Genomic DNA, 15,636 nt, shown 5'->3' with positions numbered 1-15,636 from the left:
CATTAATATACCATTCCATGAGTGATTCATTAAGGAGCCTCTGGAGAATTTCCTCACTGTTGATTACAGCAGTTTTAGTCCCCCAAAGTTTTTTTTTTTTTTTTGGGTCTTCTCAGCTTGTCTTCACGGTCTACTGCAAGAGGTCTTTTTGATGGACAGGCCTTTCATCCTTCTAAAAAAAAAAAAAAAAAAAGGTCCATTTTCTGATAGGCCAGCGAAAGCAGCCAATTAGAGCGAGACTCAGGTCCCAAAAAGCAGTGAGAGTGCAAAAAGGGAACGCAGCCGTCATCCAGACACAGAAAGAGAGAGAGAAGAGGATAAGTAGTCCCGATTCACACTGGAAACTGATTAATTCGGAGGTGAAGCATCCCCCGTTCCGAAACAATTCCGTTTTTTGCCCCAAGGGGGGATATACAGTCTTTAATGACGCCTGCTTGGAGATCGAGAGGTGAGTCCTTGACATTGTTTATGGAAATGTTGTTTACACTAAGTTTATTTCCTTAACCCTTATGTTAAGTCAAGAAAGTATATTTAGCCTTTTTTGTTTTGGGGTAAAATTGCTCCGGAGTGGAGCCAGGTTAAAGTTGGTGACCTCTTGTGTTGACCTACAATATTTTTAATCAATGTTTGATTGTATATTTTGGGATTTCATGTGTAAGCATTAAATTAAATTAATATTGATGATTCATATTTTTTTATGGATTGATCTCAAAACATTATTGCTGTTACTGGAAAACTTTTTTTTTTAAATAAAAATGCAGGCACTTTGACAATTCTAGTTATTAGTAAACATTTTTAATACAAGAATTCCACAAAATATTACTGTATAGGACTTTTTATAAGGAGCATTACTGTAGTTCACGAGAAACATGAAACGAGACTTCTTAAAACTACCTTAGCCTATGCATTGAAACATTTTAACATGCTTTTTTTTCAATACAAAAAAAAGTAATTTAGTTATAATGGGCTGAACTGACCCATTTGAACATTTTTGCATCTCTGTATCGTTAGCCCAAATAATTTAGATTTTTTTTTTCTTTGTCGGAATATAGTTTTCCAGAAATCAATGGTCTTAATTGAATCTGAATGAAAATGATGCCGCAATTATGTTCTTAAGCTTTGTATTTTTTAAATTAATTTCGCAACTTGTCATTCATTGAACTTTCAAGGTTAGTAAGATGGTCGGGAGACAGACGCACCGAATGGACAGCGGCAATTGTTCCGTGACGGTGGTGGACGACAGCCCAGACTCCAGTCCGAGTTCTAGTCCGGCTGGTCGGGCGCCGCCGCCGCAGTTAGCCGGTGTGGGAGGCGGTAGAGGGCGGCCGGCGGCGGCCAACGCGGCGCGGGAGAGGAGCCGAGTCCAAACCCTGAGGAACGCCTTTTTGGAGCTGCAACGGACGCTGCCGTCGGTGCCGCCCGACACCAAACTGTCCAAACTGGACGTGTTGATACTGGCCACCACCTACATCGCCCACTTGACTCGAACTCTGCAGGAGGAAAGCGCCGACGAAGGCGAGCGCACAAAGCAGCACACGGAGGCGTTAAAATCGCTCAAAGGGGAAGGATACTTGCACCCGGTCAAGGTCAGTCACGCAAATTATTATTATCATTATTTTTTAGAAAATAAGCGTCATAGAATAAATCCCAAAATACATCTTTCATTTATTTGTTTTTATTTAAATTATCTGTATTAGGAAATACGCATAAAAAAATCTATGAAACCATATTAACACATATTGTATGGAATAATTTTTTAAGGCAAAAATACAGATTAATTCTAACAGTAAAGTATTTTAAAAACATACATTTTGTATATTACTGTATATATTTGTTGCCGTTTTTTTAAAATCTAGGACTAAACAACCAAATCAAAGACTTACCGTTTTACAAATGTATTGTTTGTACTCTTGTTATGAGTGAGAATTCATTCAAGTAAATATTTAGACATTTATGAATACCTATTTGTAATATGATTTGACATATTGATAAATATATGCATGTATTTCTAAGATGTTTTATTGATTTTCTTTCTATAGTTTTCTTAAAAATGTATCTGTGGCGTTATCGTCACGGGGTTTAGTCATTTTCTCTAAATATATTCATGCCTTGCAATAGAACAGTGATTCTCAATTTTTTAACACTAAGCTAATGCAAAATTTGAACAAAAACACTAATTTTTTTTAGATAACATAAAAAAAATTACCTATGGTGAAAGCTTAACAATGTTCCTAAAAGATATGAAATGCAAACGTAAATACAACATAACTATATTTGGACAGTGAATCTTTGGCCTATCAAAACAGATTATGTATTACAATATATTTATTTAGTGACAATTCTATTCAGTGTTATTGTTCCATCTTAGTAACTCTCTTTGTATTTATGAAACATCTCATTCCAATATCCCGTAACAGAAATGGCCGATGAGGTCCAGACTGTACGTGGGAGCAAGCGGTCACTTCCTGAACAATCCTTCAGAATCTGAGAACCAAGGTCCATCATCATCTTCCTCATCATCCACCTCCAAATAAATCAACCAAGTGGTTGCCATTTGCATGAGCGGTGCTGAAGGACACGTGTATTCCACTATATCGATACAGGGAGACGCTGTAAAGTAATATATGATGTGATGTGTTTTTCCTCAAGTGTTGTCGTTTCAGTCTTGTTTGCATTGTGCAGCTACCCCCCGCCCCCCAAAGTATGATCTTTGGCTATAATAATAATGAGCCTGTCATGCTTGGAGTGTGCGCTTTAAGCTTGAGACATTTGCACTAAAATGCATGTGTGAATAACTTAACATCTGTCATGTGAAGTGTGGTCTGTCAGGGGGTCAACAATAGGGGGCTGCCAGTCTCACGTTCCCTCCTGGTATTTTTAATTTTTTTGGTGTGTGTGTACATGTGCATGCTTGGAAAAATAAGTGTGAATAAAAAGGTAAAAATGTTGTTGTATCGTATACTCAATCAATGCTATTTAAGAGAAGTAAAGAGGAATAACAATTGAAAAGTGGGTCATCATTTTTTCATCAACTTTCATCGTTATTATAGATATTCGTGTTATAATTGGTATTTTAAAGGTTTACCAAATATTTTACGCATAATAGATACATTGTAAAATCATTTAAAGAATAGAAAACAATCGTGTTCTTCAATATATTTGAAATTGTTTTCCCGTTCAGTGTTTAAATCTCGCGAGATAATGGCGCAGTCGACGCTAACATTAGCGCGTGCTACTTGACGTCCACTGCGCAAGAGCGGATGTTCTTTCTTTTTGGAGAAGATGAGGAGAGGCGCAGGAGCAAAATCTCGCTGCTCCTCTCTGCATGTTCTTGTTAGGCTGATCATTTTCGTCAATTCCTCAACTACGTAAAGAAGTTTGTGCTTGCAAAGGTGAGTCAAACAACTTAGTTTGTAGTATTTGTAGAACCGCACTCAGAGCATAATTTTAGGCTGTAAACGTTGGTTAGCAACTTAGCTGTAGCATATAGCTTAGCAGCACGCGTTGTGGCCACGTGGAAGACGAGCGAAGCTAGTTTCTAACGGAAATATATCAAGCGAAAAACATGCAATTATAAAGAAGGCTTGCAAAAAATGTAAATATCTGTGGTATTTAAGTCATAATTATTAAAAAAAAAAATAAATTAATTAATAAGTAAATGAATTTTAATATTAAATATAGTGGTCTGAATTTGTATAGATTGAATAGTATGTATAAAAAGAACAAGCATTTCCTAAATGAATGATTAAATGATGAATAAAAAAATGTAATGCAACTAATCTGCATGCTGTCACACTGTTTAAAAGGAACTCCCAAAAATCTTATCAACCTAAAGTTTAATATTTTCTTGGAATATTGATTGTATTCTGGACTGCACAAGTATATTTTTTAATAGTTATTCTTGTATTTTAATTTGCTGGTATTACTAACTGGACTGGAATTAACACACCAAGTCATTGATGTCCACCATGGAAGCTACGATTGACTGTCGGTCAAGTTTGTCTCTTTAAAGCCCGCATCTCCTCCCTTGAGGCAAAGTTATTAATCATCCGTGTAGACAGATGAAAGTGTCTATATTTGTAGTTGGGGCGAAAGGGGACATGGCCTTTTGGCCATTATTTCTTTGCTCCTCGCGAACGGAGCACGCAAGGTCGCAGCAGAGGTGGCGACCCGCGGTTGAACCCTCGGCCTCAGACGCGCCACGTCGCTCGTGCTCCCAAGCTGTGTTGTGGCGCGCACTTTGACCTTTGGGTGATCAGTCAATGGTATCGGCGATCCCGTCAGTAGACCCTCAGCTAATCAATAGGTGTCACTTTGGGTGGGGGGTATTAAAACAAATGTTACATTATCGGTCAGGTTTTTCAGAATTTTTACGGCCTGTGTTAAAGCGACTCGAATCTCAGCCCATCTTGCAGCGTGAAATGATGAATTCACCTTTTTGCCGTTTACCCGTCAGACGCACGAGTGGTGAGACTGTGACAACTGATTTACTTGCTGCAAGATGGGAGATATTTTTTTGTTTTGACTTAACAATTCCAGCCAATGAATATGAAAGTGATACTTCTCCCACCCACTGTGACTACAGATCAGCAGACGGCCGGCCGTTAAATTTGATCTTCGGCGGTCTATGGTGAGTCCACGATCCAGATTCTACTAAGCTAAATACTAATGATGAATTTGCCGTTTATCGCCACTATCGGTTGGTGACACTGACAACAAAATTTTGTGTGAAACTGAAAAATTGTAGATGTTCTTAATTGCCTCAACCTTTTGACCGTGACCTGCTTTTTTCTGTTTCCAGATAAACCGCTAGCAACAGAAGAAAGCCGAAATCTATCTGAGGTATCAAACTGTCATAAGAATTTTTTTTTTTTTTTTAAATAAATCTTTACAAAACATCATTGTTGTGATTGTGCTTACTTGTCAAAACAGTATTTTTTAGAAGCGCTCTTCGGCTACTCCTCCCTGATGTCCGCGACGGCTCGTGGTGCGTAGGCGTAGATAAAGCGTAGGATGTCCCGCCGGAGTCGATCCAGGGCTTGCTCTCTCCTGAGCAGGCCATTCGCATCTCCTAGATTGTTGGGAAAGGCGGCGTCGGGTGGGATAACGAGCGCCGACGCCCCTGTGGGGGGGGGAGACGGCGGGGTAGTTTGGTCCAAGGGAAAATCGGTGGTGTAATGATGACATGCGGAAATGTACCGTGTTTGAGAGTGCTAGAGTTTTCGCAGAGGAGCACCGCAATCACGGCGTCTTCCTCTAGTACCTGCCGTCGCAGGCTTAATTTGCAGTGGGCCTCTGCTAAAGAGATCCTGTTACAACAAACATGAAAAGGATCACTTTCTTTTTGGGAGGGGGGGGGGGCTAATACATTTTTAAATGTACTAAATGAACCAGGACAGCCCTGATTTATTTGAATCCTATTTTTCAATTGATTTGAGCCCTCACAGAATGGGATTTAACATTTGGGTTAGATTACGCCATCTAGTGGATCGTTTAGGTACTGCAGGTATAAGGCACTTTAGTTTTTCTTTAACTTAATTATTTTGGAGGTATTAATTGAGTTGTTTGGAGCTGTAATGAACACCTCGAAACATTAATTCACTGGACTGCCACTTACAACAATTTGATGGAAGCCACGGACATCTTGGCAGCGTGGGTTTGTGAGCAGACCGCACGGCTGGCCATGTAGTAGCCGTGGATCATCATCTGTGCGTTGGCGCTCAGCTCCACTTTGAAATTTTGTGCGTGGGCCACCAGCTGGAGGAAAAACAAATCAGGTCGACAGCACAAATGAACCTCAGTTGTATCTCACCCCCTCGTAGTCTTCAGAGGAGAAGTTCATAAAGGGTAGGTGATGTTCCTCAGGCTGGACTGCTTGTCGGAGGATGTGGACGGCTTGAGCGAGCACCGTCTGCTTCCCGCCCTGATCCACCTGGACCACCAGGCCAAAGCTGTCTGCCAGCTGGGGTGGTATCGCACCCATTCCCTGCTCGTGAAGAACCTGCTGCTGTGAACTGTTTAGTCAAGTTATTGAAGTCATCACGCTTACCGTGGCCCCCAAGGCGACATCGTGTGCCCTCCCCCAGCGTTGAGGAGGTTGAGCAGATTCGGTGAAGGCCCAGAAGCTGCACGAGACCGGGAAGCTAAGCTGCTGGTCAACAGCCTCGCCGTATTTCTTGCCAGGGATGAACACGGATGCTGTGCGACTGTCCAGAACTGACACAGCAATGACATGACTTCCGTGTTCTTATCCATTTTCAAATACGGTCTACCTGACTGAATGGCATCCAGCTCGTCCTTCACAAAGCCACTCAAATCTCCCAGCATGCAAACGCCGCCGGTGGCCAGCAGGGCGGAGCCGGCGTGGATGTTGGCGGTGCCCACCCCGTGATCATCCTGGGACAGGGACGCAAATATCTTCTCCGAAGCTGGATGCCGCACCCCGCGACGTGCCAAGCTCAGGGCGTATGCCATCAACCTGAAGAGTAAATTTCATTTGCACTCAAGAGATTAATTGTAAAATTCATTGTGGCCACCAGGTGGCAGTATAATATACAGCTGTAGTAATATTGGTTGTTTTTTGCTGAGGATAAAGAATGTATATATTTTTTCTTGCCTCCATGTGGCATTGCGTTAGAAGAAACTGCATTTGCAATGTCACTCAGACCCTTCTACCTGTCCAATATGAGTTTGTCATCGGTCATGACCAAAAGATCCAAGTTGAAAACTGTCTTTTTTGCTTCCGCTTCAGTTTGCACCAAGCTGAGCAACAAGCTGAGCTTCAAGGTGTTAAAGAGGCCCGGAGGAACCACATCCAAAGCGAAGCAGTTAGCCACCACAGCGGCAAACCTCCAAGGAGAACCTCTGGTAGCGTCAAGCAGCTCCTTGAACTTGACACTGATTTCATGTGGATCTACAAGCACCAAAAAAATAAAGTATTTGAACGCGATTAAAAACATTAGCCATGCTAAATCTCGCTCCAACTGTTAGCGGACATGCTGATATTATAAGATGATGGCAGTTGCTCATGTGAACGGTTCTTCGTTTTAGGACTCGGCCTTACACTCGGGCTCCCACGGTTGGACGCTGTTGGCCTCCACGCTCCAGGTGATGTTGGGCGAACGATGGACACGCGCAGGTATGCCGATCACTCTGTAGAGCCGACCGATACTCATCGCGTTACACAGCTCGTCTGTGGCGGTTGGGCAAACAAAGCAATCAGTCCTAGCGGGAGTCCAGAAAGTCACATGGCGTAGCAGCCATTGCCAAGACAAACAAGCATGAGGCCCTTTTTGGAAACAAAGATTCGGCTGTTCGCTTGTCGTAACGAGCAACCCCCTTTTGCACTTATTAACATCTTCGTAACGGGAAGCCCTTCCGGAATATGTTAATCCTCACCGCTGAGTTTTGCGAAACCTTCTGGGAGTAGCGACCGGAGGACAGAAACACTTAATACCCCGCCGAGTCAGGCACTTACGTGTATTTATTTGAACTCTTCCCCCCTGTAAAGTTTGGGTTCCAAAGTGAGTTTCATTTAGCACAAGCCGGATAATATTAATGAGCGGACTCCTCCGATGTGACTGTGTGCAAATAACAGAAATTAAAATCCGCATGATTTCGTGTCGGGAGTGAACGTAATGGATGAGGTGAGGTTTTTACAAACAAATATCAACCGTGTAAATATTTGGCCTTTTAATTTAGGGCACGTATATGAAAGCTGATACGGCTAAGACTCGTCGCGCAGCATTGATTTGATTTACTGTTCCCCGCGAAACAATGACATCACTGTAGAGAGGAACCTCCAAAGATCTGATTAACGTTAATTAATTACAATTAATGAATTACAACCCCCCAAAAAATATGGACAAGTTGTTTTGCTTTAACTACACTAAACGCCTTACCTCTGAGGAAGAATGTGACCGACTGGTATCTAATAGCGGTTTGTTGAGGAGCACGGAGTACGTTAAGTGCATCGACGTGGATCAATTCCACCAGCTGCTTGTCTGTCTCACAAAGACACAAATAATCATAAAATAATATACAGAGTTTAAAACACCGGTGAAGATGTTTCCAGCACTTGCTCTCACCTCCCAACACTCTGAACTTAACGTCCTCTTTGAAAGGTGAGGTGCAAACTATGCAGGTAAAGTCGTTGCCCACGGTCGCCGACTCGGTGGCTCCCGGGGTGTGAAAGCGGATGGTGTGGAATCCTAAAGCGAGCAGGTGTGGTGGCAATTCAAAAGACAGGTTGTCCACCTCATCATAATGTAAGTTTCTTACCCAAAGAGAAGGGACAACGGTCATTACTGCAGAGGAACCTGGTCCCCTGGGTGTATTTTGTAACCCTGGTGGTAGCAATGACCAGGCCCACCATGAGGACGGGTCGCGTGCTTTGACGCATGCGGGGAAAAGTGGCCAGGTCCAAGACATACTCCGGAAAAGGAGGCAAGTGTGTCAGCTTTAAAACGACGTTCACCTCATAAGAAGCAGAAGATAGTTTGTTAATGTTACACATCTTATGGCTCAGCAGTCAGATGATTGACCTCTAGTAGGCGCCAGAGAGCAATTTACAGAGCCTGATGGATAACCAGTGCATTGTTGTTGCTCAATACGTTTTGAAATAAGTACAATTATTTTCATACCTGGCATTCTGTTTGTATTTTCTTAACAAGTGATCGATTCTTTATGGTTGTGAAGCAAACCTGTAAGAAGGAAGAATCAGGACCAACCGGTGATAATGCTTCAGCATTAGCGGTGATGCGGCTCCCTTACAGATTGAAACAAGGCGGTGGCTCGCTGGGGGTCGTGTAGGATACAGTCACCCAGTTCAGCGTCCAAATCAATCACATCGGAAGGGTTGACGGTAATGCAAAAGCGGTACACGTCCTTAGTATGTTGGGGGTCTACGAAAAAAAGAATCATGCTAATTAGCACTAAGCTACGCGCAAGGAGAGAAAGTTAAGTTGAATTTACCGTTAAAGGATGCGCAGTCATTGGCAAGTTTTTGAAGTCCTCCGCTCAAATTAAGATAGGAGAGAATGGACTTTTTAAAAGTAAATATGTTAGCCATTATAGCTTTATGTTGTACTTAGATGGTACTTTTTTTTTTCCTAAAGTGCGCGGAAAGACCTCGTCTCTATGGCAACCAAGACCGGACGGCGGGAGACATGAACGTGACGTCAACACCAGCCACAGAAAAGTATATTCACTCGCATTTACACCCATTATTTTTCAAATAAAAGTCTTACAAATGTCAATGCCATCATTTGCTTTAAATAATCGTATTCTTAAAACTTTGTCTCTCGGCTACGCATCGTTCCCATGGCAACCAAACCCGGGTAGCGCTGGCGACGTCATCAAAAATGGCCGCTGTAAGGTAAGTTCTCCTACTCATACAATTTATCCAAAAATACTTTACTATAACATTTATTCTTATCTAAAGCCTAACAATGAATAAACGTGGGTTAATTAGCAGTAATTACTTCCGTTAAAGTTGGTCGTCTGCAAATTGTTAGGAAATATATATTTTGTAAAACCTCCAGACAGAGACTTAAAGATTTTTTTTATTAATGTACAGGAGCATAAACCTATTGACATTTTTGAAATAAAAAAACAAAAACAAAAAATAACATTTAAATAAATGTGACCTGTAATATGCAAAATCTGCTTTCTTGTGGTCTCAAGTAATTCTACAGCATAGAGTCTAGAGTTCAGGAATACGAAACATGGCGTTTGTTTCACAGCAACTACATGGAAATAACATAAGTCTACATTAGTAGTAAATTAGTGACAAACATATTTTGCTATCCGATTTTTGTCCTTTAAAGTCCAGTGACATTTTTCTTTTTTGACCAAACAAAGTTAAGGCACAATTTTTGAAGTGACATCAACACTGAATAAATGCCCTTATTTCTTAAAATAGAATATGTCATATATTTTTATATAAATACTAATGGGGAAAATAATTTCTATCCCTCATAGTTTGTTCCCAATAAAATCTCTTAAGTGCTGTTCCATCTTCTTCCTTTGGCTTTATAGAATAAGCGACATTGTCTTCCCTTTAAGAAGTTACCAAGGTGGGCCGTTGGGAATATATTATAGGAATGAGTCGTCAGAGGGCGGGGCGTACGAGAAGCCCACAAAGGCGTCGTCAGCCTCCATCACGCTAGCGTTAACAATGGAGTGATCCTGGGTCCAACACACAGAGTTGGGCACCATCTCCTCGGTGAACTCGGGGTCAAAATTCGAGATGTCGGAAAAAGAGTTCTAGTTAAAACCAAACAGACCAAGAAAAGACAGAGAAAACAAAAATACATGAACCATTAATTTTTTAAAATCAGGCAATAGATAATAAATGGCTTTGACATTTGGCATATAATGCATTTACAATTTTGCCCACCCTAAATATGACATTAATACAAATAAAATGAAAAATAATTACCACATTCGGCGTAAATGGGGGTGGGATCTTCTTCTGTTCAAGGTCATTCCAGTTGATGGGGGAGAAGAAGGGGTGCGTTTTGATCTCATTCTGTATGTAACAATAAGATTATTATTATTTTTTTTAAATATCTTCACTCACTAACATTAAATATATGTACATTTAATGTTAGTCTAATTTATTTGTTTCTCATTCTAAATTGGATATTTGGACATTTGATACACAACAGTGAGTAAAAACGGGGGATAATGCCAAGATTCCACTAGATAGCGCTAAAACACCATGTAAAAAAAAAAATGTGCCCACTCACAAAGTCGTCCCTGGCTCCAAGCCTGAGCGCTCCGTCTTTCTCCAGAAGGCCTTGCAGCAGCGACCAGGCCGCGTTAGACGCGCTGCTGCGTATTACCAGCGGCTTGTGCAGAATGTTGTCGTACATCTCATGCGTGTCCCTGCTGTAAAACGGCGGCTGAGGAAAATGACGCCAATTAAGCTTTGAAATACGTCATCATTTTGTGGAATGAAAAAAAAAAAAAGTCTTACCAAGCCAAATAGCATCTCATAGAGCACGGAACCCAGACACCACCAGTCCACTGTGTTGTCATACGGCTGCTTCCTCAGCACCTCTGGAGCCAAGTACTGGTGGGTGGAAAAATAAACCGGGACTAGGAAAGCTTAAGCGCTTCCAGATACAATCCACACAAACGGAACCTCTAAATTTGGATTGAAAAATGTGTATCATTACCTTTTCTTTTTTTAATTAAAAATATTTAAAAATTAAGAGTATTTAAATTGAAACAAATGTGTGAAATTTACAATTTCGGATCGAATCGGAAGTTCCGCTAAGTGAAGGCGTACCTCGGGTGTGCCACAAAAAGTGCTGGTGGTGTCCGTCTGGGAAATGCCTTCCTTGCACAAGCCAAAGTCCGTCAAAATGATATGACCCTTTAACAGAGAACGACAAGTATTTTATTATACAGCAGGCGAATGAGTGAAGCTATTGTGTGTTTGGAGGGGGGGGGGGGGTCATTAGGACCAGCTAATCTAATCACGTATACATTCTGTTCCAGCTGGAAAAAAAGACAAAAAAATGGTCACTGGAAAAACCTGAAACTGACCAAGTGAAACTAGAAATGAGGTTTTACTCAATTTGTACTATCCAGAATAACTGGACGGTCTTGTGGTGGTCGGATGTAGCAAAGCAGCCCCACAACATTTCAAAGGAGGCCAGTTTCAAGTTATTGCAGTTTTTTTCCCCCGTGTTGTACGTATTGGTCTTTTTACTCACTTCGTGGTCAAGCAGGATATTTTCAGGCTTCAGGTCTCTGAAAAGAATGAATGAAAAGTTTTGCTTATTACATTTATATACAATGAAAGTGTCGCATCGAGATGTTTGTGACGGCACGTACCTGTAAACGATGTTGAGCGAGTGCAGGTAGCCGAGTGCGCTGGCCATTTCGGCAATGTAAAACCTGGCCCGGGGTTCTACAAAGGTGCGCTCCTTTTGAAGGTGGAAGAAAAGCTGACGGCAACAGCGAGTCTGTCATTAGTCAGCATTCAAAATTGAATCTGTTGACATTGTGCAAAATGAAAATTTTGGTTCATAAAGTAAGTTTATTTTAGTTTTATTTGTAGGTGCAAAAGCGTAGCATTTCTTTTGGTGAATAGGTGCAAAAGTTCCATTTTAATTCTCTTTTAATTTGTTAAATTTAATAAATAAATAAAATTAATTACAGTTTTGAAATTGTAATTTAATTTCTAAAATGTATCCCAATTTTAGGAAGCCTCCGCTTAAGTTCCGATAGCTACAATCCGCCTTTCACAGTCAGATTTCTCTGACAGCGCTTGTGTGTTTTCCTTTTTCCATCATCAGCTGTTTTTTTTTTTTTTTTATAAACTCGTGACTCACTACTCACTTCCCCTCCGTTGACGAAATCCAAGACAAAATACAACTTGTCTGCGGTCTGAAAGGAGTAGTGGAGGCCCACCAGGAAGGGATGTTTCACGTTCTTGAGCAGCACGTTGCGCTCGGCCATGATGTGTTTTTGCTAAGGAAGTCAAAGATTAGCTTGCGCTCCTGGAAAAATATGGATCTACTTTTCTTGCAGACTCACCTCTTTTCTGTTGAGGATGACCTTTTTCTGTAGGACCTTTATGGCGTAATACTTAGCGTCCAACTTCCTTTTGGCTAGAAACACCTGAAAAAAAATAATAGACGAGAATCTTATTCTACTGTTATAATCAAACAGTGCAAGCTAACGGCGCTTACCGTTATTTGATTAGCATACCTTTCCAAAACTCCCCTTTCCGACGACTTTTAAAAAGTCAAAGTCTGTAGGTTTGGCGCTAAAAAAAAAAAAAAAGACCTTGCGTCAATTAACCGATAAGTTCCTTGCGTATGTGTGAGATGGCTCATATTTCGAAACCTACTGTGGGTTTCCAGACGGTCCCAGGTTAATGTTTCTGGAAGATGAGTTGTTCTGTTAAAAAAATAGAGATAAAATATTAGCACGTGAAGTTGCAGAGTGAAAATCTATACAGGTATTTTTTTTTTGGACTTCTCAGAAAAAGTACTAGCATCATGACCACGTGATCATTGTTGACTAGCATCTGTGAAACCAAATCTGAACATTTTGTAAGAGTTCAGCTTACTTTGTCGTCTTCATCTTCGGACGCGTCGGAGTTCTGCAAGTTTTGCTTTTTGTCCATGAGCAGGAAACTCCTCACATCTGGGCTGCAGATTTTAAACGGGCGACAGAATATTTGTAAATATTTATTTTAACTACTGTATACAAATACAGTGCTGCTCAGTCTGTTTTTATTTTTATACACACCGCAAAAACCTGTCATTTTAACAAGGGTGTGTAGACTTTTTATCTCCCCAGTAAATTGTCCTTACTTGTTGCAAAGCTCCGGAACGGACACAATGCCTTTGATAAACTCGTGCAGGCCGGCTCGTCTCTGCTTGATGAATTCTAGTTCACGAATAAAAGAAATTCAAATTACATTTAAAAATAATTATTAGATTTTATAGAAAAGCAGCGACCCACACTAACCGGGTTCAAAGTTATCGCCGAAGATCCTCTTGGCGGGAATCTTCAAATTCAGCGATGGGAACTGTTTTTTTAACTGTAATGAGAAAGAAGGCCGATGTGATAGTCGCTGACCCGCCGCCGCCTCATAAAAAGGCCGCCACTGACCGTGTTGTAGAGTTTATCAAACTCAGCGTATCGCCTGAAGACGAACCACTCTTGCTGCCCCACGTTGACGATCACTTTATAAACCTGGGGAGGTGGAAAAGTGACATTTGTGAAAGGGAAACTCACCCGGGGGGGAGCTCTTGACTTACCGTGTAGCGCTTTTTCTTGTCCCTCTGCTCGTCGTGACAAGGTATGCTGACGTTAGGCAGGCCCGATTGCTCCTCCATCTTTCGGAGGGTGAGGAAAGGTCGCGAGGTGGCGCGCCGACGGTTCCTGCTCACGGGGAGTCAGCGATGCATCTTGCTGAGGGGACAGAGGAAATTTTGTTTGATGAAGTTACTGTGAAATGTACAAATGGGTCGGAGGGGGGCTCCTCTTAAAAAAGACGAGCAACGACTGCCCAAGCGTACAGTATGAAAGTGGCCGTGCGTTATGTCACGTCTCGGGACAAAGCTCTTTGTGTCCACATGCGAGCGCGTCCATTGTTTGCTTCGCGGTGAGGTCAGCCTCGTTTCTTTCGAAGTCCCTTTGTCCCTGTCCGGCCGCGAGCCTCGTCGCTTTGGCCGTGCATTTGTGTGCCTGCCATGCACGGAGGAGGAAAAAACAAACGTTTCTCTATTGATCTGGCAGCAAACGCATCCTGACAGGATGTGAGATTCTGCTCACGTCCAGGGAGCGGGGCTAAGGGGGGGGTGGTTGTAGGCCTCTTTAGGATGCATCCAACGTAACACTAAGGCCTCATATGCAATATGTACAATTTCCACCAACATGCCTACTCTTATATACAGGATGAGATGCTTATTGGGTCTAAAAAGAAACAAAGTGGAATGAACCTGTTCATGGTACCTGTTTTGCAAACTGCCGCGAAAAGCAACGTGTGCTGACAGGCATAGATATGCCAGGGATACAATGAGGAATCCAAAATAGAACGCTTCCTTCCTAAGAGGGCAAACTTTTTTTTCCTGCATGTTTCATATGAATTTTGAGTGTAAGGTCCAGGCAGTAATTAAAAATAAAAAATAAAAAATCAAACTTTACTCAATAGTCAGATTTTAAATAAATACTCCACAAAAACAAAAACATTGGGGCGAACACACAAAAAAAAACGCATTTCCCTTTTACACACATTCTCATTCAATCTGTAAGAATGCTTTGCTTTTAAAAATGTATATATATATTTTTACTTTAAGAGACAAGTATTTTTGGGGTGGTATTTGATGTAGAATATTTTATAACAACTGCACAATGAGGAAGTTGTGTATAAAAAAAAGAAAGTATTTCAATTGTTTTAGCAAATTAGCGCGAGATAAACTTCCGCCTATATAGGAGTAAAATAAAACTAATGCGCTATGTGGAAAGTCGGTATTACGTAATGGCATCGTCAACGTAAACATACGTAGACGCAGACGAATACGTAAGAAAATCGCTACGTAAAGAACAAATTAGCCCCCACGGCTAGCCAGTACGACGTTAGCGATGCAAGGTGACGTTTAAGTCGCGCTCGTACCTTTTGCTGTTTCCAGGCGGCGCTCCTCCAAAACCGCGTTTAAGCCAATATTTTTGGTGTTTGAACACTTCGCCCCCCCAAAACCCGTCCGATATTTTCCGGGTGGTGATGTTCTGTTGCTACCTGTGCGATGCAGCTCAGAAAAGCAGGAAACATCAGTCTTTCCTGGTCGGGTAAAGTTACGATGTAAATTCGTCACGGGACCTGAAGGCAACAGGCGTGTGTGGTCCACCTTGAATGCACGTATTTTTTTCCGGTTGGTACTTTCAAAATAAAACAACAAACGTGTAAAGTTGTGAATGGACAGGTACAGAGGGGCAAGCAGGTTCACCCCTTTTTTTTGTAAATGATATCCAAAGTTTTTTATGTGTTCTATACACCTTGTGTCTTGTAAAAACCCGCTCACACCCGTTTTTATCTCCAACAAACCATTGAAGCGTTTACGTTTTACGGGCAATTTCCGTTTTTATATACTTTGTTTGACACACTTT

General features: G+C 41.5%; 3 protein-coding genes and 1 long non-coding RNA gene across 7 annotated transcripts; 2 read left to right on the top strand and 2 right to left on the bottom strand.

Annotated features, from left to right (window-relative positions):
- The first annotated feature begins 296 nt into the window (after positions 1-296).
- On the top strand, positions 297-2,638 carry tcf24 (transcription factor 24). The gene is made up of 3 exons (XM_085938935.1): positions 297-448; positions 1,170-1,586; positions 2,418-2,638. The coding sequence occupies exons 2-3, from the start codon at positions 1,179-1,181 to the stop codon at positions 2,532-2,534; spliced, it is 525 nt and encodes a 174-aa protein (XP_085795061.1). The 5' UTR covers positions 297-448; positions 1,170-1,178; the 3' UTR covers positions 2,535-2,638.
- Positions 816-9,131, bottom strand: mcmdc2 (minichromosome maintenance domain containing 2). Of its 3 annotated transcripts, XM_085938929.1 has the most exons (15): positions 8,974-9,131; positions 8,773-8,903; positions 8,643-8,702; positions 8,281-8,476; positions 8,088-8,210; positions 7,902-8,003; positions 7,064-7,192; positions 6,676-6,913; positions 6,273-6,478; positions 6,050-6,216; positions 5,813-5,986; positions 5,618-5,757; positions 5,200-5,309; positions 4,921-5,122; positions 816-1,490 (listed from the first exon to the last, which is right to left on the bottom strand). In XM_085938929.1, the coding sequence occupies exons 1-14, from the start codon at positions 9,068-9,070 to the stop codon at positions 4,956-4,958; spliced, it is 2,040 nt and encodes a 679-aa protein (XP_085795055.1). In that variant the 5' UTR covers positions 9,071-9,131; the 3' UTR covers positions 816-1,490; positions 4,921-4,955. The 3 variants fall into 3 exon arrangements, with proteins under 3 accessions (XP_085795055.1, XP_085795056.1, XP_085795057.1); XM_085938930.1 differs by lacking the exon at positions 816-1,490 and having other exon boundaries at positions 4,979-5,122; positions 5,200-5,295; XM_085938931.1 differs by lacking the exons at positions 816-1,490; positions 4,921-5,122; positions 5,200-5,309 and having other exon boundaries at positions 5,614-5,757.
- LOC147041633 (uncharacterized) lies at positions 3,263-5,086 on the top strand. The gene is made up of 3 exons (XR_015069147.1): positions 3,263-3,392; positions 4,586-4,630; positions 4,802-5,086. It is a non-coding gene; the product is annotated as an uncharacterized LOC147041633 (long non-coding RNA).
- A 414-nt stretch (positions 9,132-9,545) lies between the features above and the next one.
- Positions 9,546-15,403, bottom strand: sgk3 (serum/glucocorticoid regulated kinase family member 3). Of its 2 annotated transcripts, none has more exons than XM_085939538.1 (17): positions 15,146-15,403; positions 13,788-13,941; positions 13,639-13,722; positions 13,495-13,567; positions 13,338-13,413; positions 13,091-13,172; positions 12,869-12,918; positions 12,727-12,784; positions 12,553-12,636; positions 12,355-12,486; positions 11,848-11,960; positions 11,727-11,763; positions 11,297-11,383; positions 10,982-11,077; positions 10,752-10,907; positions 10,442-10,531; positions 9,546-10,266 (listed from the first exon to the last, which is right to left on the bottom strand). In XM_085939538.1, exons 2-17 carry the CDS (start codon positions 13,863-13,865, stop codon positions 10,096-10,098), a joined length of 1,467 nt encoding a protein of 488 aa, XP_085795664.1. In that variant the 5' UTR covers positions 13,866-13,941; positions 15,146-15,403; the 3' UTR covers positions 9,546-10,095. The 2 variants fall into 2 exon arrangements, with proteins under 2 accessions (XP_085795664.1, XP_085795665.1); XM_085939539.1 differs by having other exon boundaries at positions 15,269-15,401.
- Between the last annotated feature and the right edge of the window lie 233 nt (positions 15,404-15,636).

The sequence above is a fragment of the Syngnathus leptorhynchus genome, chromosome 19 (genome assembly GCF_054491065.1).
Source record: "Syngnathus leptorhynchus isolate UIUO chromosome 19, UIUO_Slep, whole genome shotgun sequence".
NCBI classification, from domain to species: Eukaryota; Metazoa; Chordata; class Actinopteri; order Syngnathiformes; family Syngnathidae; genus Syngnathus; species Syngnathus leptorhynchus.
This window is presented reverse-complemented; position numbering and strand designations above follow the sequence as displayed.